This window comes from Condylura cristata, unplaced genomic scaffold (genome assembly GCF_000260355.1).
Source record: "Condylura cristata isolate star-nosed mole 26May11 unplaced genomic scaffold, ConCri1.0 scaffold00023, whole genome shotgun sequence".
NCBI lineage: Eukaryota > Metazoa > Chordata > Mammalia > Eulipotyphla > Talpidae > Condylura > Condylura cristata.
This window is the reverse complement of record NW_004567124.1, coordinates 20,310,234-20,335,182: the sequence shown is the minus strand read 5'-3', so window position 1 is coordinate 20,335,182 and position 24,949 is coordinate 20,310,234. Positions and strand designations below refer to the sequence as shown.

General features: G+C 38.0%; 1 protein-coding gene across 1 annotated transcript in view; it reads left to right on the top strand.

The window, feature by feature from the left end:
• The first annotated feature begins 4,101 nt into the window (after window positions 1-4,101).
• Window positions 4,102-24,949, top strand: part of SLC12A1 (solute carrier family 12 (sodium/potassium/chloride transporter), member 1) — a 77,296-nt gene continuing 56,448 nt past the window's right edge. The window contains exons 1-4 of the mRNA XM_012728562.1: window positions 4,102-4,130; window positions 5,238-5,861; window positions 17,840-17,971; window positions 18,409-18,484. Coding sequence (XP_012584016.1) covers window positions 5,442-5,861; window positions 17,840-17,971; window positions 18,409-18,484 — 628 coding nt within the window. The 5' untranslated portion in view covers window positions 4,102-4,130; window positions 5,238-5,441. The remainder of the gene's footprint in view (window positions 4,131-5,237; window positions 5,862-17,839; window positions 17,972-18,408; window positions 18,485-24,949) is intronic.

Below are 24,949 nucleotides of genomic sequence, written 5' to 3'. Positions count from 1 at the left end.
TTCTTTCCAGCTACAAGATTGTGACTCTCCATGATCATTATAGGGAGAAAAATAGCAGAAGATAAAAACAAAAATATTTGTCATCTGAGAACACAGAAAAGCCAAACACAAAAAGAAATCAATAACATTTATTGAGTTAGCATTAAATTGGGTGCTTTCCATTTATTAATGTGATTTGATACACTTCTCAGTACTTTGACTTTCTTACTACTATTTACACTTTATTAATGTTATGTAACTGCCCAAGGTGATCAAGTTAGGGAGCAGTTATGTTAAGAATTGGCTGTGTTCTTAAACTTGGGCAATCTAATATTCTTGTCTGTAAGCATGCTGCTTTGCTCCTGGGCACGTTCTTATTTTACATATCTTACATATAAGTTGGTGGCACTACATAACCAGCTTTCTCAGTCAGATTCCTTGTTTGTTTCCATCTCCCCTGGCGGGGGGCCTCCCTGGTGGTGCAAAATGTTAAGTCTCATCACTATGAAGCTACTGCAGCAGGAGATAAATCCCCAGCCAGGGAGGTGACCCACATGGCACATCAGACCTCTCCTGTCTCACCTGCTGCTCCCCTCAGCAGTGTATTTCAGTAGATCTGCCTGTTTTGCAGCCTATCTCTGATGAATCCCCTCACCCCTGGCAACTCTGATGTACACTCCATTTTTTGTATGTGCGAATTAGTAAAAATATTTTTAAAATAATAAAATGAAACATATCTGCTGCCTGTGGGCCATCTAGAGCAAAACCATACCTCAATGAGGCTCCATGAACCCAGTAGGTACAGGAGTGTAGGCCTGGAACACCCAGGAAATAGTAATTTGGTCTAAGAGTTCAGGTCAGCTCAACTGCACACACTGAAAGTTTATATATCAAAACAATAGTCATCTCCTCTGTGACCCAGGCTAATAAAGTGCTCACTAAGATTGTATATATTATTACAATTTATGTATTACATATAGTTGTATAATTATCATATATAAAATTGTGTATTTCTATATATTATATATAAATATATATAATCACCTCTCCATTATGTAAAAAGGTTTTATACAGAGAGATCTGTATCAATAAAAAGCACTCACTAAGTTTTGTACCAGATGTCCCATGTGTCGGGAGGACACCACTAAGACCCCTCATTTTGGTGACTAGAAGGCAACAAGGCCATATCTTTATTTTGAAAAGATGAAAGGTCTCCTAAAACAAAAGAATAGAAAAGTTCATGATGTTGAAACACTGCTTCTGAAAGTTCAACACCTTCAAGCTTTTAGACATCACTCAAATCTACCATATTATATTATTATTTCTAATCTCACTAAAGAGAAATTCATCTAACCTAATATGTCTTCATCCAGGATGTTTATTTATGGCCTATTGTGTGTCTTAGACTTCTGGAAGGTTGGGAAGGGGAAGGAAAAGAAAGGTCAGTGTTTTTATTTTCAGAACCCTATACAACATGAAGAATATAAGGTCTAGTCAAAATATGAATTGAAAATTGAATGAATAGTAAACTTTACAAAGTGCTAATCCTTGTAGGAAAAGATTTGTAATGGCACAGCCAGATCAGTCTCTGGCTGTCCCTTTCCTAGACTCTAGTCAGGAAGGACAGGAGTAAAGACAGAGGAGCAGTACTCCACAGAATTCCCTCCTATCTCCTTACCCACTGTCTAAAAGGCTAAGTCAGGTTTATCTTTCAAGGTCATCCAAATTCCCCAAACATCTCCTGTCTGCCCCAGAATGTATGAATCCCCTCAACAGAGAACAAAAACTTTCATTTCACAGATATACAGGGCGTAGAATGAAAATGTCTGTTTGATATAATACCAAGGCTAAAACTAATTCACACTACACTGTATTCAGGCCATCAGGCAGCAGGTAAAGGGAAATTGACCACGATCAGAGGAGTTCACAGTCTTGGAACAAGTTCAAGAATAAACAGGTGGTTTCTTAAAAGAGAGGGGGGAGGGCCCTCCCCCTAGTGGCACAATGGGTTAAAACCCATCACGCAAGTGAGTTGCAGTCACTTCAGTGTGGTTTGATCCCAGCCCAGGAGGTGACCCAGACGGTGAGGCAGACCTCTCCTGTCTTGCCTGCTGCTCCCCTCAGCAGTGTATTTCGTCCATCTGCCTGTTCTGCTCCCCACTCTGTCTCTGTCCTCTCACTGCCCCTGCACCTTTAGCCTGTACCCCAGTTCTGTATGCATAAATAAATAATATAAAAAGAGAGAGAGAGAAGTGGGATTAAGGAAGCAGCTGGAATAAAAGGGAGATTAGAGGTGGCAAAAATAACTATGAGTTCACAGTTCCTATCCAGGGCCAGTGATTAGGACTTGTTTTGGGTCCCAGGCCTGTTCAAGTGATTTCCATATCCAGCCCCACCCAGCTGAATCTGAAATCAACTAATTTCTATATTTGGCAATCTGTTTTGTGAGCAGTCAGAATCTTTTGTAGAACACATAAATGCCTTGCACCTGTGGCCTTAAAACACAAAATGAGCTGTAGGTAGACACTTGTAGCTGTTTCTATTTTGACTGTCTGGTGACATTCGCATGACATTTAGCTTACTGAGGGTATCTAAGAGGTTTTTCCTAGGTGCCTCCTGACCTCTTTGTACAATCTTATGCCTGTTTACTATGCTTTATCCTATTTTAATAAGACTAGTAGATCCTATTCTCTACTGATTCCACACAGAATCTTGGATGTGACAAAGTAAGATTTACCTGTCAATTACAAATATTGCTAAAATAGTAAAAACAAGTGGTAAGTATAAACCAGTGCTATTCTAGACCCTATATACAATAACTCTACAACAAGGTAGGTAACATTGTAACCCATAACTGCATTTTGAAGATGAGAAAGTATCAAGGGCATTGAACAACTTAGCAGAGGTCACATAGCTTAGAAGAAACAGGTCCAGAATATAAATGCAATTGCCAAGCATTCTGAATCTAGGAATATTTCTTTTTAAGCAATACTATGCCTACTTTCTATACTCACTGATGCCTTTGAATTATCAGAATAATAGTAAATAATTATGTTCCTTTTTTAACAGCAATGGGATTTATTTAACAAACAGGAAATAAGATCTCCTTTTTTAATGTATTTTTTTTAATTGAAGTAACATTGGTTTACAATAGTGTATATGACTTAGAGGTATAGGATCATATGTCTTCAGATATATGTTGCCACCCACTATCAAGGCACCTATAAACTTCTTCCATAGTCCATTGGATCCCCTCCTCTTTAGCTCCCTACCCAAGAACATGTGCCTATGGTAGCAAAATTCTCAACCAATATATTCTACACAAGCCTGCTGCTCAGGCAACTGGATATTACTTGAATAGTTTCTTAGGAACTACTAGGAGGACTCACTCAGTCAAGACATTTGAAAAACAGTGATAGGACCTGAATAGAGGAATTGTTTGTCTTAATTGTGTTGTCAGACTTATCACTACCTAACAGATTTTTCCCAAAACCTTTCCCTCAAAAAAACTCAGAAATGGATTTGACAAAAATTTTCTGCCAAATGTAGACAAAAATTCATTTACAGTGCCACTGAAAAACTTACCCATGCTTTGATTCCAACTTGAGTTTACAATATATCATCAAGTCTCAAACTGCATTTCCCATACAAAGAATGAAGGTTATGCCTACTACGAGTGAGATGAAATGATCTCAAATACCTTTTTCTAATTATAAAGTATAGAAGTCATGTGCGGTGGCCTATAATTTGTGGCACAGACTGACCCATGAAAGGTCACTGAGAATCACATGAAGTAAGATGAGAGGATTTGTTTATTCAGTCTCAAACAACTGAAGCACCTTTCATCTTTGGTTGGATGATTGCTGTTGAGCATTTTACTTCCCTTATGAATTAAAGAAACTTTAATTCCTATCTAAAAGGATTAATGGTTTACTACTAGTTACTGGTTGATATAGTACCTAAGCTCCCCAGGGCTAATGACTGTGCAGGACCTACAGTATTATTCCAGACCAATCATTGCTCAGTCATCTCTTTCAAGGTAGATTCTAACCAATAAGAAGAAGCCTGTTTCTGGGTTGAAAGCTAAGTGCCCCATATATGTCTGGGTGAGGCCCAAGCAGTTACATTCCTGAGAAGAAAGCTCCTGGGTGGTAAGTTGAATATTTCTGGTCAGAGTAAAAGTCACATTTATATTATGTCTAAAGTATTCTGAAGACAGGATAAGCATGATGATGTGGAGACCATGAAGAGAAGTGGGATGTTCTATAAAAACTAAAGAGATAACAGTTTCGTTATGAATTCAGTGAAAGATTACTTGAGCACTGTGCTTTTTTTTTTTTTTTTTAATTCAAAGAAGTACTTTTAATAGTTCAGGAGAGAGACAAGCTTTTGTTTATATTTTTCTATCTTTGGAAAATTGAATTTTAATTATCCAAAAAAAGATAATTATTTTAAAGAAAAAATATTCTTAGATGGGCTCACTCCATGGGCAGAGAAGATGTGAAGATGATTATGTAATCTATTTTACAATCAAATATAAACTTTCAATGAAGATTGAGAATATTTCATTAAAGGGAATCAGCAAAACATCATTATTTTTCCTAAATATAGTATACAACTTTATGAAGAGCAGTGCTTTTATTTCCTTAGCCAGATTACTCAGATGCTCTTTAAAGATTCCAGAATATCATTTGTAAAACAAACAAGTGTATGAGCAAATGAAGTATTTTGTAGGTTATAAAATATCCAAGAATGTACAGAGACATCTTCTTGACGATGTATTTTAATAACTAACCAGGATGTATCTTTTAGAAGTGTTAAGTATATTTTAAAATCTTATTTATCATATAATGCATGTTCATATTAATCATATAATACTTAATAGTTTTAACATTTAGTACTATCAACAAGTTGTTTCAGGCTGAGAATATTTGTGTCTGTTCAACAGTGCTCATTTGGTAGAGTAACAGCTTTTCTAATCATATTGAATCCAACTACATTGAATCCCAGCAAGTACTACAAATACAGGTAACACTTCAATGACTCTACTGGAGATTGTGTTTGCTGAAGCAGGTTCCTAGTTATTTATTAAGGGATTCAAGGGCTCAGGTGATTAATGTTCTTGGACAGGTAATTCTCAAAGAAATGAATTTAAATTTGTATGTCTTATGAAAGAAAACTGTTCCATCATACATCCATCCCAGCTTAAATATATGTATATTAGATGGAACAAGTTTAATTTTCTTTTTTAATGACAGTTTTGAAGAACATTCAGACGACTGTACAGGAGACAATTCATCAAGGACCTATTTATTGAATTCTTCTATAGCAAAGCCAGAGGCTCCCTAGAGTAAAAACATTAGTGATTATTTTGAGGAGGAAAATACGTAGTACTCTTTAAAAAAAAAAAAAAAGATAGCCATAAAATTCATAGCTAGTTCCAAACATTTCCATTTTGGAAGATGTCATTGAGCAACTCTTCCAGTGCATTTCTGGAAGCAATGCCCAGTAATACCAATCGCTTTCAAGTCAATATTATAAATGAGAGCCACGACAGCAGTGCAGCTGCCGACGACAATGCTGCCCCTCCACATTACGAGGAAACTTCCTTTGGAGACGAAGCCCAGAACAGGTTTAGAATCAGCTTCAGGCCTGGGAAACAGGAGTGCTATGACAATTTCCTCCAAAACGCGGAAACTGCTAAATCAGATTCCAGTTTTCATGCTTATGATACTCACACAAACACATACTACCTACAAACTTTTGGCCACAACACCGTCGATGCTGTTCCCAAGATTGATTACTATCGCAACACTGGCAGCCTAAGTGGCCCCAAGGTCAACCGACCCAGCCTGCTGGAGCTTCATGAGCAGCTTGCCAAGGTAAGCCTGAAGGACACAACCAGGTATCCTCCCTTCACCCTTCAGGCTGTTTCCCCATATTTAGTGGTTTAATACCAGAAATTAGGAAGAGTCAAATGAATAAGTCTGTTCAGAGCCAGCCATCTTACTTACTTTCCCAGTTCCTAACAAACAGAAAACACAAAAAGCATTTCACAAGTTCTTACTGACTAAGGGTAGACTACTAGAGAATTAACTCGGAACGTGAGGGCCTATGTCTTACTTTGATTATAATTAGTACCCATTCAATTCACAGTTGGTTAAAACTGTCAAACTGAATACTAAGCAGGTTTCACCTCAGTACTAATGCCTCCACCACAGTTGGATAAAGAAACCCCTGGAGTTTGCTGTACTTAGTATGGTAGTGTCAGCCTTGAGTGCATATGGGTATTTTTCTTTTATTATTATTCTTTAAAGAGAGAGCAAGGTTTATAAGATTCAGCATTTTATCCCTTCCTCTTCAAAATTTTGCCTGAGGCTCTTGAATGCACTTGAGCATATAAAAGTAACTAAATTAAATTTAAGTATAGAAACAGCAGAAGCACCTAAACTTTTCATTATTTAGAGGATATAGCTAAAGTTCCCAAATCTGCTAGAACGATGAGGCAGCACTTTTTCTAATCTTGTAGCAAATCACTTATCAGTTTAGTAGATTTCTTCTTCCAGAATTTGCTCTCAAATATGTTGATGCACTTATCTTCCTATTCTTCTGAAACAGAGTTTGGAAAGAATGCCCATTCTTTATGGCATGTAACTTCTTGTTAAGAAGAGTAATTAGCTGTCACATATCCAAATGTAGTTTAGTCTTGGCCAAGTTTTGAGGTAAGGAAAAATTTGATTGGAACAATTTTTCTTTCCTATTCATTCATTCATTCAATGACTTTTTAATTAGATGATTAGCCACAATAGAAGTTCTAGGAATACTGCTCTCAAGGAAGATGCTATTACAGTCAAACATCTCCTTTTTGTTTCTGCTTGTCCTTCTTTCCACAAGAAAATCCACCTCCAGAGCCTGTCCTTGGCTGTGACATTCTCTGAATGTGGGTCTTAACCCAGTGCCTTCCTTCCTGGGGAGGGGCTGATGCTCTAGCCCATAACCCCCTCTCTCTCCTACGTGTCCTAGGTGCTATATTACAACACTACACGAAATTGCTGTTGTTATTTTTGTTTGTTTGTTTGCTTGCTTGCTTATTTTTTAAATAGACATACCATTTAAATTTTATCTGGGATAGTTGGTACATTAATCAAAATAAACTAGTGGTGTGCCAACTCCACACAAAATGGCAGTGCCATTAACATTTTTGAGAAAAGGGGCTATTTAATGTTCATGGAATCAGACTGAATGGTCCTATCCTTTTTTATATCAGTGGAGAAGTAAGAGAATAGAAAAGGAAAGCAGAAAACGAGGGTTCAGAAATTAGGTCACAGAGAGCTTCAAGATGTGGGGAAGATAGAAATGTAAATTTAGGACATCTGCAGAAATTTTTCTTTACTCTGAAGAAATCAATGAGCCAAAGTCCTCTTTAAATAAAGTAATTATAGGACCTCCCTTGTGGCGCAGCGGGTTAAAGCACAGCACTGAGAAGCTTAAGCCAATTCAGCATGAGTTCAATTCCCGCCTGCCCCGGAGGTGACCACATGGCGTGGCAGACCTCTCCTGACCCGCCCGCTGCTCCCCTCAGCAGTGTACTTCGTCGATCTGCCTGTTCTGTTCCCCACTCTGTCTCTGGTGAATCCTCTCACCCTCTGCATCTCTGGCCTGTACCCCAGTTCTATATGAATAAATAAATAAATCTTTTTAAAAAATAGATAAATAAAGTAATTATAGTTTTATCCCCCTACTGTACACCATTACATGTCATAATTTAAAAAGTAGAATCTGGGCCCTTCTTGCTGTTGTGGGCACAGCACTATGAAGCTATCACAGCCACTGCAGCACAAGTTCAATCCCTGGCCAAGGAGGTGACCCACAGGCCCAGCAGACCTCTTCTCATCCACTCACTGCTCAGTGGTGTATTTCAGTGCATCTGCCTGTTCTGCTCCCCACTCTGTCTCTGGTGAATCCACTCACTCCCCACACACCTCTGGTTTATAGCCCAGTTCTGTATGTTTAAATAAATAAATCTTTCAGAAATAATAAAATTAAAAATTAAAAAAGCAGAACTGTGATCAAAATTTAAATATTCTCATTCACCCCTTCCCAATTTATAGCAAAAGAAAATACAATTTTAATTCCATTAAAAGTCAATGGAGTAAACTCAATTATTCTTAAGACTGATATTCCAGAGAGAAAAAAATTGTTTAGGATTCCTAAACCTTTAAACAAGAGAAGAAAATCTTTGAGGGCATTGTTGTAAGAAAACCATCTGAATGGCCTCACTATAGGATTGCAGCAGATGCATTTGACAGATTTGATAGATGTTTAGGATATCCTATTAGGGTAAAATGAAACCAAGGATGCTGACTTAAAGTCTCTTTACTCAGATACAAAGGAATAGCAAACTCAATAGATTTAAAAGTAGGTTCAGTCTCAATGCCTTTAGTAATCACTCTGAGCAAATATAGGAATGTGATTCTTTTCATGAACTTTGACCCTCACTTAGCTAAGATATTTTTTGATTAAATTATGCAGAAGTACCCGCACAGTCAATCTGGCAGCAAAATTCAAATCCAACCAAAGAACCTGGTTCTGGAGCCTTCCAGTAGCAGGGGGCCATTCTGGCATTGCTGAAGGTGTAGGGAGGGACTCGTCCACTGCTCCTGTGTTCTGCTTCTGTGCTGGCCGTAGATGGCAGACATTAGCACCCTGGGCTCCTTCAGTTCCTCTTTTTATCCCTTGCTAGGCAATTTTATTTGGCTCTTCCCCTTGTCTTTTCCCCCTGCACCAAATAAAAGGTGAAGACCTGCAATGTGATGTGGCTATGCTGTCACCTCTTTGGGGCCCTTGGCATTTTTATGGGACTACCTTAAATCTCAACTGGGAATGATCAACAGGAAAAACATCATTTATTAATACTCATACACAGCACAGACTTTGTATGCAAAAAATATATAAGTAATAATGTTTGCTTGAATTTAAATTGCCCAAGTCCACGTTAGGTGGTATTTTTAGCCCCCATGATGATAATGCTCCAAAAAGCCATAGAGCAACCCCAAGTGACAGCATATATTTAATTCAAAACCAGTTGGATTTTGTGCAAATCCTGATTGTAACTTCCATGTGTGTCAGAGAAAAAAAATTACACGACAAGGTTGTCTTAATAGGTAAAATGAAAAATAGGCTTGAGAGACATTATTTTTAAATCTCTACCTTAAGTGAAGCTCTAGGAGTGATAGATATTGACCAAATGTGTAATCCCAATGATTTGAGTTCATAGTTGAAGAAGTCCTTTTCATTTTCTAGATAGTAAATAGCTAAATGCCTATACTGGTGGTTATGAATTACAGGTTCCTGAAAACTCTAGTTAAAAGCTGGAAAAAATGACTCCCTCCCTTATGGCTCTGCAATATTGTACAAGCTACATAACTTCAATAGGTGTTGCAGGATATTTGTGAATATTAGAGTTTATAAGGACATAAATTTAGTACATTGCGTATATTGGGTAGGAATGAAATAAATGATTATTAATGATAATGATGCCCATAATTTTTATATCAGCTACTTTTTACTTAAAAAATAAAATATATACTGATAAATTATTTAACATGTACTAAAATATATATAATAAAATGTCTCTTATGTTATATAAATCTTAAGTTATTCTCTCTGGGGCAACCATTACTGACAATTTTATATAAATTTTTACAGAAATTTTCCGTGCCTATACAAACATACATATATTCTATAAACATCTGTATATCTGTATTCCTAACTATTTAATATTCTGCTTGTATTATTTTTCAAAGACTTATTGGGAAGTATTTTACAGGTTTTCCTGCACTTTGCTTATTTTCTCTGTATAATGTACTTTGGAGATCTTTACATATCAAAACATTTATAATGTTTATAAAACATGGTACAGATTAATCTAGCATTTTTACTTGTAAAAATATTTCTGTTTTTAGTATTCAATCTATTTCTTTTGGTCATATTTTCATGCACAATTTCTAACTACAGGGTTCCTTACAGGGTGGTCTTTCAACCACTGTTGTTAACTTTTCAGAAACATAATGAGAAAGGATTTAGGAAAATATGTAATCTTTCTACCAGAGTCAGTGTTTTATGACATTGAAAGAAACTGTCTGTATAAGTACAAAATGCTATAAAAATTAGGGTTAGGCTGGAAATATTTTCCTAAGGAAGCTAACTCTATAGAAACTGATACAAAGTAAAAACAATGTAATAATTCCACATTTAGGTTATTAGATTGCTAGCCACTAAAATCAATTTTGATAAAAACATTAATAATCATTCCCATTTAGCAAGAAAAAACTTTTTATTGTGAAATTTTAATGTCAGACACAATAAATTTTCATTCAATCCTTATAATAACATTTTGTAGTAGGGATTGTTATTATTGTTCTTTTATAGATGATGAAGTTTTATAAAACCCTATGAACCTTTTAGAAAGGGAAACAAAGACTTAGAAGAGGCAATAAATTTCCAGGATCAAGAAGTCAGGGACAGTTAGCTAATAAATTGAACCCATGTCTAATACTTGTTAGCACCATTTTCTATCCTCAGCCTACTCATCATGGCACTTTGTCCTAGTTCATTTGTAGCTATAGAAAAGGGTAGCACTTCGGCACAAAGAAGAAATCACACCTCAGCCATAATGGTCTGGATAAAAGATCGCAGTTTTCTCCTTGATTCAGAGACTGTGCCAAGAGATCGTGTTGCTTCTTGAGCAGAATTCATTTCCAGTCTCGAACATTTTCATTGTCATCATCAAAGGCATTTATTAGCTATTTATTTACAAAAGCTGCCTTATAAAGCGAGTTAAAGATATTTGACCACTATGTTCTAGAATTTTATGTCAGATGACATTGTCAAGAAGAGAAATAAAGAACATGTAGTCAAGTTAACAAGCATGAAACCACATAAATCAATGTACAGATGCTTATCTTCTACAAAAGGACAGAAACGTGCAAATGTGTTCTAAAAAATCTTCAGTATTTTACAGTTCAAATGCAGGATTCTAGCAATTCAAATTGGGGATATATGAATTTAGAAGTAGTAACTAACTCAAATAACATGGACATGAAATCTGAGGCAAGGAATACCTAGAAGGTCAGTGATGACTGGCAGCCTATGCTAAAATAAATTTTGGGGAGGGATTCTGTGGTAATTCTTGCTAGAGTTTCTTCATAATCGAGGCCACACCTGGGAGCTCATGCTCTTCAAATTGTTTATGAAAACAACACACAATAAAGCCAGTAGATTTCCCACTATAAATAATTCGATGATAGATGGTGAGTAGAGTGGGAGTTCCCTCGAAGTATTCTTATAAAATGCTAAGAAGCTTAGTATTTTATGAATCTTAATATATTACAGCTGGCTTATCATGCTTAGCTACTTTTAGACTAAATTATCAAAAATGGTCCACTTGTGTGTGAATAATGTGTTTCAAATATAGTAGAAGTACTGTGGCTAGAAGTTGTAACTATTGGAGTGATTTAGACACATGGTTTTAGTAACTTTTAAGACAATGAAAAAGCCCTTTCATTTTTATTACATTTTACTGAATTATTTAAAATAATAATATCATGTAGACAGATAATTCTTCGTGCTGAAATGAAACTAAGGAATTATCTGGTCCTCACTGGAATGGATTCTGAAATAACTGAGTGGCAGGCATGGGAGGGGTTTAAGTGCAATCATCAGTCATAGGTTGAAAATTGTTGAAGCTGAATGATGAGAACATGAGATAAATTAAATCCTTACTATTGTACATGCTTGAATAATGCTTGAATAGTGCAATAATAAAAGAAAGCTTAAGTAGTGAGGAAGGTATCATGTAATCTTAAATAAATATGGAAATATTTCTCATGATATAAGATAAAATTCCTGAAATTTTATCCTGAGATGAAAATATGTATAAGTAGCAAATATTAACTGGTTAGAAACTAAAGAATAAGTATATTGATTTTCTTCTGCTTTAATGTTACCTAGAAAAACATGTGTTATTGTTCTAATATCTGAAAAATCACATTAGATATTAATAAAAACAAATTAATCTTTGATCATACAGAAAACACCAGTAAGAAGTTACTCTTTAAAGTACACATGATTAAAGTTTCACTGTTAGTGTTGAAGAGGGAGAAGACTCATCAAATGGTCTGTTTTCCTTCTTAACTTCCTTCCTTTCTACATGTACTTTATTTTACCTTCTCCAAATATTTAACACACAGTTAGAACTCTTGGTAAATAAATAATCCTTCCCTAAAGCCAAACAATTTAAAATGCATTTATGAAAGGTTGTGGGTCATCATTTATGGTAATGGAGTGTGAACAAACAAATTAATTCTAAGTCTGAGGGAGAAACTGGTTGCAGGCAGCAATCATAAAACTTTTAGTCTTTACTGCTTTGGTCCAAAAATCATGCACCAGCCACTGGTAATAGCTCACAGCCATCAAGTTCCACAAACCTTGGACCCAAAGCCTGGATCCATACTTTGATGATAAATTGACTTTATAATTACTGTTTGAGCTTACAAAGGAAATATTTATTAAAGGGTGAAACCACCCTTTAACATGTTTTGTTTTGGCATGTCAGAAGAGGAGGAGCGCACGTAGGAAAACGATTATGCCTTAGAGTAAACTACTTGAAAGTGGAATATTCAGAAAATCCACAGGATTTATTTTCATTGGCAATGTCCAGGAAAGTTTATTTAAATTGCTGGAGGACACACCCTGAGTTAATTGCACATTAACTCAGATTAGATTCTAAATCTCTTAGTTTACATGGTTGCAGTAAATTTTCAGTTGCTTCTTGGGAGCAAACAATGGAAATATATTCTGTAATTATAAATATGCGATCAGATCTTTACAATCAACAGAAGAAATACACATTTTAAGGGTTTTTGCCTTTTCTATGATATAGATTTAAACCTCTGAAACTCCACCAGGTTAAACATATTCTGAATATCCTACATTGACCCTATTTTGGAATAATTTAGAAAAAGATGGTATTATTAACTCCAGTGTGTGTTGATTTCTTTGACTTGCCAACATAGGATGTACTTTTTGAATCATGTGGTAATTTGCAGAACTGTTAAACTCTGAAGAGGGGCATCCATCAGGGAATAAAAATTGTTCATTTAAGGGGACATTTAAAATATCCTTTTCATCTTCTAGGCCTTTTTGTAAGATGTTTTTTTATAGTCATTGGTATTCTCATTAATCCAGCTCTAAGGGTCGCAAGTACCATCAGAGTTCATCAGGGAGTAAAACAATTTCCTGGACCAAACCCTCAAGTTCAAGCTTAATCAAAAAACATGCATTTTAGTGCCACAACTGCTTTTAAAAAGCAAGTGACTAAAACTTTGTCTCATGGGATCCCCAATTAATCTAAGAAGAGGAAATTGCCTTTTCCCTGAATGAGAAAGTACTGATGGTTTGGCCATAGGATCTTGATTAATTAGAATACTGACAATTTAAAAAGTTTTTCTCAACTCAAGTTAAATAAATGAATCTCCTAACTAAATAATCTTTTCAACACTCATAGAAATTTTAACACTTTCCTCTATTCCCTGTTCTTATTGATTTTTCAGTTAGAGAAAATGAAAGTTACACTTGACCTGCTCAGCTGTCTATGTATGTAGGATCCTTTCAGAGAAAAATGAAAGTTTTAACTGACCAGAGGATGAACTCAAATTTTTCACCCACCTGGAACTGACTTCACTGTATAGACTTGTACAATCCAGTACAGTAGCCACTAGTCAGCCATTGAACACTTAAAACATGGTTAATCCAAATTGAAATGTTAGAGTAAAAACTCCAATTTCAAAAAAACAGCATAGGGAAAGATTATAGATTTCTCATAAATACTTTTATGTCAATATGATGTTAAAATATTTTGTAATCTATTAAAAATATACTATTAGAACAATGTGTGAAGTAGGTCTTATCTGCAAAATTAGTGCCATTCTGTTCATGAATATTTACATTATAAATATTAAAATATAATATTTTACAAAAACTAAACATATTTTTTTTAATTAAGGATACATGTCTGAATCCATTATTTCACTAATTTCTTCTTACCCTTTCAAAAGAAGTTACTGGAAATTTTTGAGTTACATGGGTGGCTTGCTTACTCCTGTGACTAGTATAACAACCAATTTCTTAGTGATTTAGTTTCAATTTCTTTTTTTTAAAAAAAGATAAGATGTATTTATTTATGCATACAAGAACTGGGGTGCAAGTCAGAGATGCAGGAGGTGGGTAGAAGAATTCACCAGTGATAGAATGGGGAGCACAACAGGCAGGTCTATTGAATACACTGCTGAGGTGATTAGCCGGGGGTTGGGGGGGGGGAACAGGAGAGGTCTGCTGCACCATGTGGGGTCACCTCCCCAGTCGGGGGATTCAACTCAGGCCACAGTGGCTGATGATAGCTTTTAGCCCTGAGACTTTAATTAAGTCACCAGGCAGGCCCCTAGTTTCAATTTCTGAGAACTTTGTTTATCCATAACTTATACTGATAAGAATATTTGATGTCAGCTTTCAATTATTTGTGCAAAGAGGTACTGAGAATTCTTAAGATTCAGGTAATGCAAAGCAAATTTTGATTATTAGTTTCAGTTTCCTTCATCATTCTCTCCCATACTAATGAGAAATAATAAGATGATCTGGCTTGGGGCTTATCCCCTTTCTTTCCCTTTTTTATTGTGGCTTGCACAGAGGAAACAGTGGAGACATGAAGTATCTAAAAGGGAAGGAAACAGGAAAAAGGTAGGAAACAAGAATGGTAAGAAACTAGGCCATCTGCTCCTCAATGGAGATTATGTGGCCTTCATGCCCATTAGAGACTCACTATTGTTATCAGTAGCCTGCTATAGGGGGAGCCCTGGGTTGGCATTGATGAGAAGAAACCCACACCACCATCTCCTCCAATGTAGTTCCTGCAAAGACTCATATTGTGTTGTATTGCCTTAGTTAACTAAGTATCACACTAATATCATGAGATATTTATGGTATTATGAGCTATCATGAGCACAGAGTTGGGAGAAATCCTGACTGACATAGAGATGTGGAAACACTTAATAGCAGGAGACAGTAAGTCAGTCACTTGGAGTGGGGTCTAAATTAGTGTTAGTTTATCCTGAATATCCTGAACACACACCGAAGCACAAGCAAGACCCTTGAGAATGGCAGGTGCAAGAACGTTAGTCATCCCCAAATAAGTTTTTTTTTTTAAAGATTTATTTATTTATGCATACAGAACTGGGGTATAGGCCAGAGGTGCAGGGGCGGCGAGAGGCTTCACCAGAGACAGAGTGGGGAGCAAAACAGGCAGATCGACAAAGTACACTGCTGAGGGGAGCAGCGGGCGGGTCAGGGGAGGTCTGCCACAGCATGTGGTCTCCTCCAGGGCAGGCAGGAATAGAACTCATGGGGAAGTGGCTTTATCTTCTCAGTGCTGTGCTTTAACCCGCTGCGCCACCAGGGAGGGCCCCCCAAATAAGTTTTTATAATAAATACTGAATACTTGTTTCACACCACTTGCATTTTAGAGGAGAAAAAGATGACCTTGCCTAAGGCCTTTTGGCAAGTAAATGTGAGAACACATCATCCTAGGTTTAAATCAACTTAGACCACTTACACAAGATAAGATTATTTTTTTAAATGTTAATTAAAATGTTGACTCTAAGTGACTTCAACCAATGATCCCAAAATCATTTCTGGAAAAAGCTGCTTTGGGGAATTCAGTGGGGGATGTAGTCCAGTCATTAAAAAATCAGGTAGATGCTAGATAATCTAAACTATGTGGGTTCATCTGAAATTATTCAGTGATATCTAAAAAGAGAAATTAAGAGAGTTATTCTTAACTTAAGAAACATAACTATTTCCTCTTCCACTGCATTAAAAAACTAACCACTGGGCCCTCCCTGGTGGTGTGGTGGGTTAAAGCACAGCACTAAGATGCTAAAGCCACTTCAGCATGAGTTCAATCCCCACCCCAGAGGTGACCCACATGGCACAGCAGACCTCTCCTGACCAGCCCACTAATCCCCTCAGCAGTATACTTCATCAGTCAGCCTGTTCTGCTCCCCACTCTGTCTCTAGTGAATCCTCTCACCACCCCTCACCTCTGGCCTGTACCCCAGTTTTTGTATGCATGAATAAATAAATCTTTAAAAAAAAAAAACAACAAAACTATCCACTAAGAAGGAAGCCCTTTTTCAAAGTTAGACCATAGAACAAACAAAGGCTTTAACCTTTGTTTATACTGCTTACTTCTACTCAATCTAGCTTCCTGGTAGTTAATCTGAGACAACTACCAGCTGTACAATACTACCAGCATATTCAACAAATCCTCAGGGAATACATATTGAATCTGAAAGAAACTTCTACAGGTCATTTTAGCATTTTAGCATTTAGCATAAGGCTTCCCCCACCCCCATCCAAAAGTAAAATGTTCTTAGGAAACCTTTCATAAATTAAAATGGCACAAAGTGAAGAAGACATTACCATTCACTTACATATAAAAATTGGGGTGGGGGCAGTGGAGTTGGTGTTTGCAGAACCAAAAGGAAACCCACTAAATCATACTAAGACATAAAACATGAGCTCACACTCACCTGTAGTCAAAGTAGGGATGAGAGATAAAATGAACAGTCTGTAGAAAGTAGTTGCGAGGAAGGTACTTATTAGAGCCTCTCTGGCTATTCTGCTTGGGAGTGAGCTGCTTCTACACAGCTGCTCAAAATGAGGAGCTGAGCACTATTTTCCCTTTTTTGGTTTTTGTAGCAAAAGCTAAGGGCCTTAACAGTAAAAGCTAAGTGAACTCTTGAAAAGAGGCCATCACTCACTCTTGACCTTTTCGGTCTGCATCACTCTTTACCCTTTTATTCTTCTTGTGTTCTACATGTTAGTGAACAGAATGAGGGGTGTCCAGACCCCCCAGATCTGCATATTCTAACTGAAACCTAATATCTACCACATTAAGCCAAACTATATTCTAGTAAGATTTTCAACAGAAAGGAACTTTAATATAATTAGTGTCTAACAATTAGTGTGCAATAAAAAGAAGAGTAGAGAAAGAATATAATTACAATAGCTTGCACATTACCATTCCTCTCATGAGTAAGTGCCCAGGCAAAGGGGTTGGCCCAAAGCAGAGCCACTAAGACCTGAAAGCTAATCACAATAAGTGCCTACTGTTGGGGACCCGTAGGAAAGAGGCAGAAAGGGCCAGGAAAGTGTGGAAGGGAAGGAGCAAAGATCAAAATCCGAGTCAAGATAAAGGCTGCCTTTATCAGCCTGTTTACAGGCCTCTCACCCACATCTCTTTCAAGTGTCTCTTTCCATGTCCCCCAAATCCCTGCTAAAGTCCAAGGCCCAGAAGCTTCTTCTTCACATGTCTGTCCCATGTGCTTCCTGCAGTCCTCTTTCCCCAGCCCTCTCTACTTCTTTACCCTTTTCCTCAGCTTCTCATCTCTGCTCAACTTCTCCCTTCCTTGGGTAGGGCAGGGAAACTGGAACCTTCTCTTTCTCTGGATATCATCACACTGTTGCATAAACTTATCCAAATCGGACCATTCCCTCCTAGGATTCTCACCAGTCAGACTGTCCACATTCTATTAGCCTGCCCTGAAGTCTGAGCTGTGCCTAATATCACCCACTGCATGAGCCATTAGCAACTAGCACACAAAAACAATTACCTGATTTAAACGTCTAGAATATGTCTTATTTTGTCCTCCCACAAAGTTCTGTGTCAACTGTTTTATCTGACTTTGAACGTTTTGTGGAACCATTTCTTGACCAAGTACTGTGTTTTGACTGTACACTGCAGAACGTGGCCGCAGCCCCAGGTCCTGGGGACCGGGTTGCTAATGGTGATGGGATGCCTGGAGAGGAACAAGCTGAAAACAAGGAAGAAGATAAAGGCGGAGCTGTGAAGTTTGGATGGGTGAAGGGTGTGCTGGTGAGAAAGCTTCTTTGTGTTTTTTTTTTAAGATTTATTTATTTATGCTTACAGAACTGGGATACAGGCCAGAGGTATGGTAGGTGAGAGGCTTCACCGAAGACAGTGTGGAGCAGAAGAGGCAGATGTACTGAAATACACTACTGAGGGGAGCAGCAGGAGGGTCAGGAGAGGTCTGCCACGCCATGTGGTTCAGCGACCTGGCCGGGGATTGAATTTATGCTGCAATGGCTTCAGAGAGCTTCATAGTGCGGTGCTTTAACCTATTGCGCCACCAGGGAAGGCCCAGCTTCTTTGTTTACAAATGAATCTCTCCGTTCAGTGTTCTAGCAGGTAAAGGGTCTGGGAGGTCTGAATAGCTGACTCACAGAAGCGGCTGGATTTTATCCCACTGTCACTACTTCTCATGTCCCTTTTGCTGTTGTTTCAACCCACAGGTAAGATGCATGCTGAACATCTGGGGTGTCATGCTCTTCATTCGCCTCTCCTGGATTGTTGGAGAAGCTGGAATTGGTAATCATTCCCCTCTCTTTTATAATTTTCAATGTAAATGATCAAAAGGCAGCATTTTTTTTTCACCATTAATGCTGGATATGAGATGAAGGTCACAGAATGAATCCACACGTAGTCTCTTTCCCTTTGCCTCTCTGGACAATGTTTACCAGAGAAGAAAGGTGAAGAGTTAACTCCTGGAAGACTGGAATTTTCCAGTTTGCCAAGCAGATAAGTGCTCAAGTAAAATTTGCAGCTTTTCATAGCTTTTAGGTTTCCAGGTGCATGGAGACACATTCTTTTTAAATGATAGTATTCACATCTGGAGACATAGTGACATTTATCAGCATTATCTCCCTTACGATTACTGGCAAAAGTTCACTAAACAAAAATAACTTGTGGAAAAACTGGTGACCTAATAAAAATGCTGAATTGTTGGAGATTTTCCAAAGAAAATAGTTGTGTTACTTTCAGGTACCAGCAGTAAGAAAACAAAGGTTAAGTGAGTATTGCCAGATAGAAGCTTAAAATGGTAGATAAAATGACTACAATCATGTATATAACTATTGCTAGTCTTTCTCAATGGAAAATGGTTTTTCCATGGAAAATTATTTTGAATGGAAATTATTTTGATCACTTAACGCTTTAAAAATACAATATTCCTTGCAAGGCATTATTTCCTGTGGCAAAGTTTTTTTTCTTTTTATTGGCAGTATGTTAGTAAAATTTATATGAAAAATTTATTCGAACCATATAAAGAGTTCTTGATTTAATGTGATAAAAATTAATGATGTCCTAAATAGGGAGGAGAATAAGCACATGGGACTATGGTGATGGCACAAAGGTGAATTGGTGATGGGAAGCCCACGGGGATTACAACTGAGATGGGAAAAGGCATAAAATGATATAAAAATAAACCATTATAATAATTTTAAAATTAATGAGTCCTACTCTTCTATATGGAAAAATTAATGATGTTTTACCTTACATATGGAAAATATGTATACACACATATACATTATTAATTTTTTCATACAGAATATATATGTGTGTGTATCCACTTACATATAGATACACATTGAAAGAACACATCAAACATTCGTATCAAGAACTTACAGGTTCAGACATGCTTACAAATACTATTGCAGAATGCATCTGAAGTCACATTTAAAAGGTACTTGGTCCTCATTTATTGCCTTGCTCCTCAAAATGCTCTCAGAACTACCAGACTAACGCACTCAAAGAAGAAAGGGCTGATTTGTATGTTGAAATACTGGAACCAGTTCCCATCATTTTCCTGGTTTCATGTTTGGCAACTGCTATGTTCCTGACAAAGGGCTGCTTGCCGGCTTTATGAAGCATATCAAATGAATGCCTGCAGCTGCAGGGGCCAAAATAAGTATATGCTGTTCCATGGAAAATCTACATCTTAATATTGCCAAGTTTTTGCTCCAGGGTTTCATGCAAAATTAGGTTTTTAAGGGCAGTTTAGTAACTTATTGAGATCATCAAGAAACATTACTTTGTTTGGAGGTGTGAGTGTAGCCAAGGGCAAAGGTAATTCTTTCTAATTCAGCTTATTTAGCATCCACATGCTCGATCAGTAATCTGAACCTTAATCAGATCTTACATTTATTTTTCACTGTCAACCCAGTTTCATGTTTACTGCAAAATTTTAAAACACGAAGATCCTTAGTCTACCAAGCGATCATGCTTTCAGACATCAGTGTTGTTTTAGGAGTACGGTTTTCCCTAAATAGGTATCGAGTAGGTTTTTCCTTAGAATGGAGGTTTTCTTTTTTAATTATCAGAAAACAGACTTTAGTAAGTAGCAGAAACTTATTAGCAATCAAATTCACTTTTACTGGCCTTTGTTATGGACTTAAAGCTAAATGAGTTGATTAGTCACCATCTATGTCACCCTTGGGCTTCTTTTACCGGAACAGAAACAAATGCAACTCATTTCTTCTTGATCTGAGAGTAGCTTGGGTAAGAAACCTGAATACACTTTCATGTTCAGTCCCTAGGACTAAATCCAGAAGGAGCTGGAGCACTTATGGCGACCAGGGCCCATGTATAACCACTCTGGACTTGCAGGTTTACCTGTTTGGTCACCCTAGCAAATGGTAGAATGAACTGATGGTGCCTAGAAGTTTTTCTTCTCTGGATACCTTGCCTGGGACAAGATGGTTTTCAATAAACTTAATCATGAGGCAAGGGAAATAGGTAAAAACAGGTATAACCTGAAGCAAATCACTTATATTCTGTTTCACCTCCTCCTCTAAAAATTGGGAAGCTGGATTATTATACAACCAGTTTTTTAAAGATAGTTTTGTTATTCAAAACTAGATGCAAATTGAGATTGACTGGGGCCGGCTCACTAATCCTCAGACCATGGAATACTAAGGATTCTTGGAAGTTTAGTTTAGCAAACTACAGAATCTGGGAATTTACCTTGAAAGATTCAAACTCAGTAGATCTGGGCATTTTTTTTTAAGATTTATTTACTTATTTATGCATACAGAACTGGGGTACAGGCTAGATGTGCTGGGGCGGTGAGAGGTTTCACCAGAGCAGAACAGGCCGACTGATGAAGTACACACTGGGGGAACAGCAGGCGGGCCAGGAGAGGTCTGCCACGTCAAGTGGGTCACCTCTGAGGCGGTGCTCAAACTCATGCTTAAGTGGCTTTAGCTTCTTAGTGCTGTTCTTTAACCCGCTATACCACCAGGGAGGGCCCAGATCTGGGCATTTTTTTTTTTTTAAAGATTGTTTTATTTGTGCATACAGAACTGGGGTACAGGCCAGAGGCCCAGGGGCGGCGAGAGGCTTCACCAGAGACAGAGTGGGGAGCAGAACAGGCAGATCGACGAAGTACACTGCTGAGGGGAGCAGCGGGCGGGTCAGGAGAGATCTGCCGCGCCATATGGTCACCTCCCGGGCAGGCGGGAATTGAACTCATGCGGAAGTGGCTTTAGCTTCTTAGTGCTGTGCTTTAACCCGCTGCGCCACCAGGGAGGGCCGATCTGGGCATTTTTAATAAGCACTCCAGGCATTTCTTGGCCTAGTTCAAGGACACCACATGGAGACAACTCTGGACTGAATGTTCTATGAGGTGCATTTTACCTTGGGACTTTATGTTTGGTTCTGAGAGAAGCAAAACGCTCACTGTTTAAATGTATGAAGTTTCCTTCCATGAAATGGTTTGCAGAAATATATACAATGTGAAATGATAGGTTTAAAATTGTTGGGGAAATAACAAAACTTAGAATAGGTTCAGTGTCCTGAAATGCAAACTACATGCTCCATAGTTCCTGGGGTAAACGAAACATTTGATAGCAAATATTCTCAAAACAAATTAAATGCAAACTAGTGTGCAAATAATAAAAAGAAATTGCCTTCGGTCCATGAAACAGATATGAGTCCTTTGTAACACAGAGGTGATACTTGCCACTGGATCCTTGCAATTGATACAAAGAATTTAAGGCAATTCTTTCTTACAACACCAAAATTTTAAGAATCTAAAGAGAGAGACTATCAGTGCTCAGAGGAACATTCTCCCACACCATCTGAAGTTGTGTGACTGGACAAATGGACAAATTAATTAGATAGGTTAGAAGAAAAAAAGACCAAATTTAATAATATATGTATAGAGAATTTTATGTAACTATAAAATCTCAAGCTAAGTAGGGAAAGCCAGGGGGTTATATCCTATGCTAAGGGACACGAGGAGGGATTTACTGTGACAAGAAGGGGTAGGTTCATCTTTAAGGGTAAATCAATTCATTTCTCAGATAGAGAGGGAATGTTCACTTAGAAACCTGCACCTGGGTGATTCCCCCACACGCTCTTTTAGATCACTAAGCAAGGAGTGATTTTGTCTTCAGTTGGGAGTAGAATAAAGGGTTTAAGAGAGACACAAATGCTTCACGTTAGCCTCTGGGGCATTGATTCACCTTAGTTCCACATACCCAGTGACATTCATTGGGAAAAGCCTTGGGAACATAGCCAGTGACACTCATTGGGAACATCTTGGAAAAAGTCAATCTGACACAATTTAGGGGGCCTTCCCACAGTATCGAGCACTACAGTAATCCAAGTTTGCATCTCATGCTCAGAATGAGCCTCTTCTTACTGCACTGTAACCTGCAAAAGAGCCTAGAGACTCCTGAGAGACAAAGCCAAGATATAGCTGAGAGTATCAGGAGAGCCAGCCACGAGCACCTTGTCTGCATTTCTGTGCTTATCCTCCCCTCACCTCTCCTAGGGCATGACCAGGGAGAACATAGCCTCTCTTGGCTGACTACCCCTCTAATTGTCCTTGGCACTAAAGAGCCTGCCAACAACATTATGCAGCATCCACTTTATGTACGGGAGCCTACCAAATCAGTCCTGGGAAGAGCACGGTGGCTAGAGCCAGGGTGATTTCAGAGGCTGTGACCCCATGACCTCTCCATGAATTCCAGATCAACCTCCATCGAGGAGCATTTTGTGAGAGGGGAATAAAACCTAGCCATGTTATGTTCTTTGGCGAGCACCCTATAAACGAGACTAACAGAAGGCAGAAGACATGAGGAAAAACAAGCAGAACATTATTACCAGGACTCCGTGCACACATGCTGGACTACACAGCAATAAAAAAAAACTCAAAGGGGAATTAGAAGATGGGCTTTCTTTTTATTATTTATTTTTATTTATGCATACAAGAACTGGGATACAGGCCAGAGATGGGGGTAGGAGGAGGATTTACCAGAGACAGAGTGGGGAGCGGAGCAGGCAGATTGAAATACCCTGCTGAAGGGAGCAGCAGGCCAGACAGGTGAATCGTCCCCTGGACAAGAATCAAACTTGTGCTGCAGTGGCTGTAGATTGCTTTATAGTCCTGAGACATTGTGCCACCAGGGAGGGCCCAGGAGATGGGATTATAACTCTATTCTTTTGTCCCTTAACATAAGAATACAATTTTAAAGTGCTAGGACAAAAGAAAAGAACCAATTTTCTTAGGTAGCCATTTGTGGGTAGGCAAATATATGGAGAACTAATGGAAGACTCTGCTCCCCACTCTGTTTCTGGTGAATCCTCTCACCATCTCTGCACCTTTGGCCTGTACCCCATTTATGTATGCATAAATAAATATATCTTAAAAAAAAATAAGTGACTTGTGTGAGGTCCCATAGCTAATAAGTCAATATAGTTCATTTTGATTCTTTTCACTTTATTCATTGACCAGGTGAACAGTTTCCTATCCTCCATGTTATTTTGGCATTCCTATACAACCACATGTATATTAAAAGTAGTTACCTGGACACAAAAACACTGATTCAAAAAGACACCTGCACCCCATGTTTATTGCTGCTTTATTTACAGTAGGAAAGACATGGAATCAACCCAAATGCCAAAAAATAGATGACTGGATTATAAAGATGTGGTGCACATACACAATGGAATATTACTCAACAATCAAAAAAGATAAACACATGCTTTTTGCAGCAACATGGATGGAGCTGGAAGGGATATCATGCTTAGTGAAGTGAGCCAGAAAGAAAAGGAAAAATACCGGATAGTTTCAGTCATAGCAGGGGAGAAAATAATAATATACTAGAGACATTTTACAGGGGTCAAGTGGTGAATGGAATCAAAAATGGGGGGGAGGGGTTGTACTGGACTATGGTGATGGCACATGGGTGAATTGGTTGTGGGAAACCCACAGAGATTACAACTGAGATGGGAAAAGGCACAAAATTATGTAAAAATAAACTATTATATTTAAAAAAAAAATAGTTACCTGGAAGGATGGACATTTATTCTCCAATGATATCCGCAGTTTGGAATTGTATGAACCAATTGCTGCTTACAACTTCCTTCAGGATGGGCTTCCCTTGAAATGTTGACCAGTCACCGTTGATTCATTGTTTGCAAATCAGCATTAGACATCTTAGCGTTTGAGTATCACGGGCCAAAACCCTCAAAGTCAAGCATGTACTCTGTTTTCAGGTCAACTCACTAAATTCCAGTGGGTCCTTTGGTTGTTGGACTTGCTGTTTCTATGTAAACCATCTGACAAATGTTCCACCATTTAATTGCCTTTATTTTTCCTCTTTCAATTGAGGTCTTGGTGTGATTATCATCGGCTTAGCCGTGACAGTGACTGGTATCACTGGTTTATCCACCTCTGCTATTGCCACAAATGGATATGTCAGAGGAGGTAATAAATGTGCCACCCACGCAATCATTTGTACGGTAAAGGTAACGTGGGCTCCAGTAGTTGGCCACTGACCTTTCTGGAGTATTTTCAAAGGTAATCCAAGTTGGATCCTTTTTCCCTCATCACTCAGGCAAGAGATGTGCAAGAAAAATGGAGAGGAATTTAACCTTTTTCAAGCCCCCAGCTTTCTCATTCAGGTTCCTCTCAGGCCAGAAAGAAGGTCAAATGTCGTGTTTTCTCTTTTCACAGCCAGGGTCGTTTCTCTCCCAGGACACCAACAC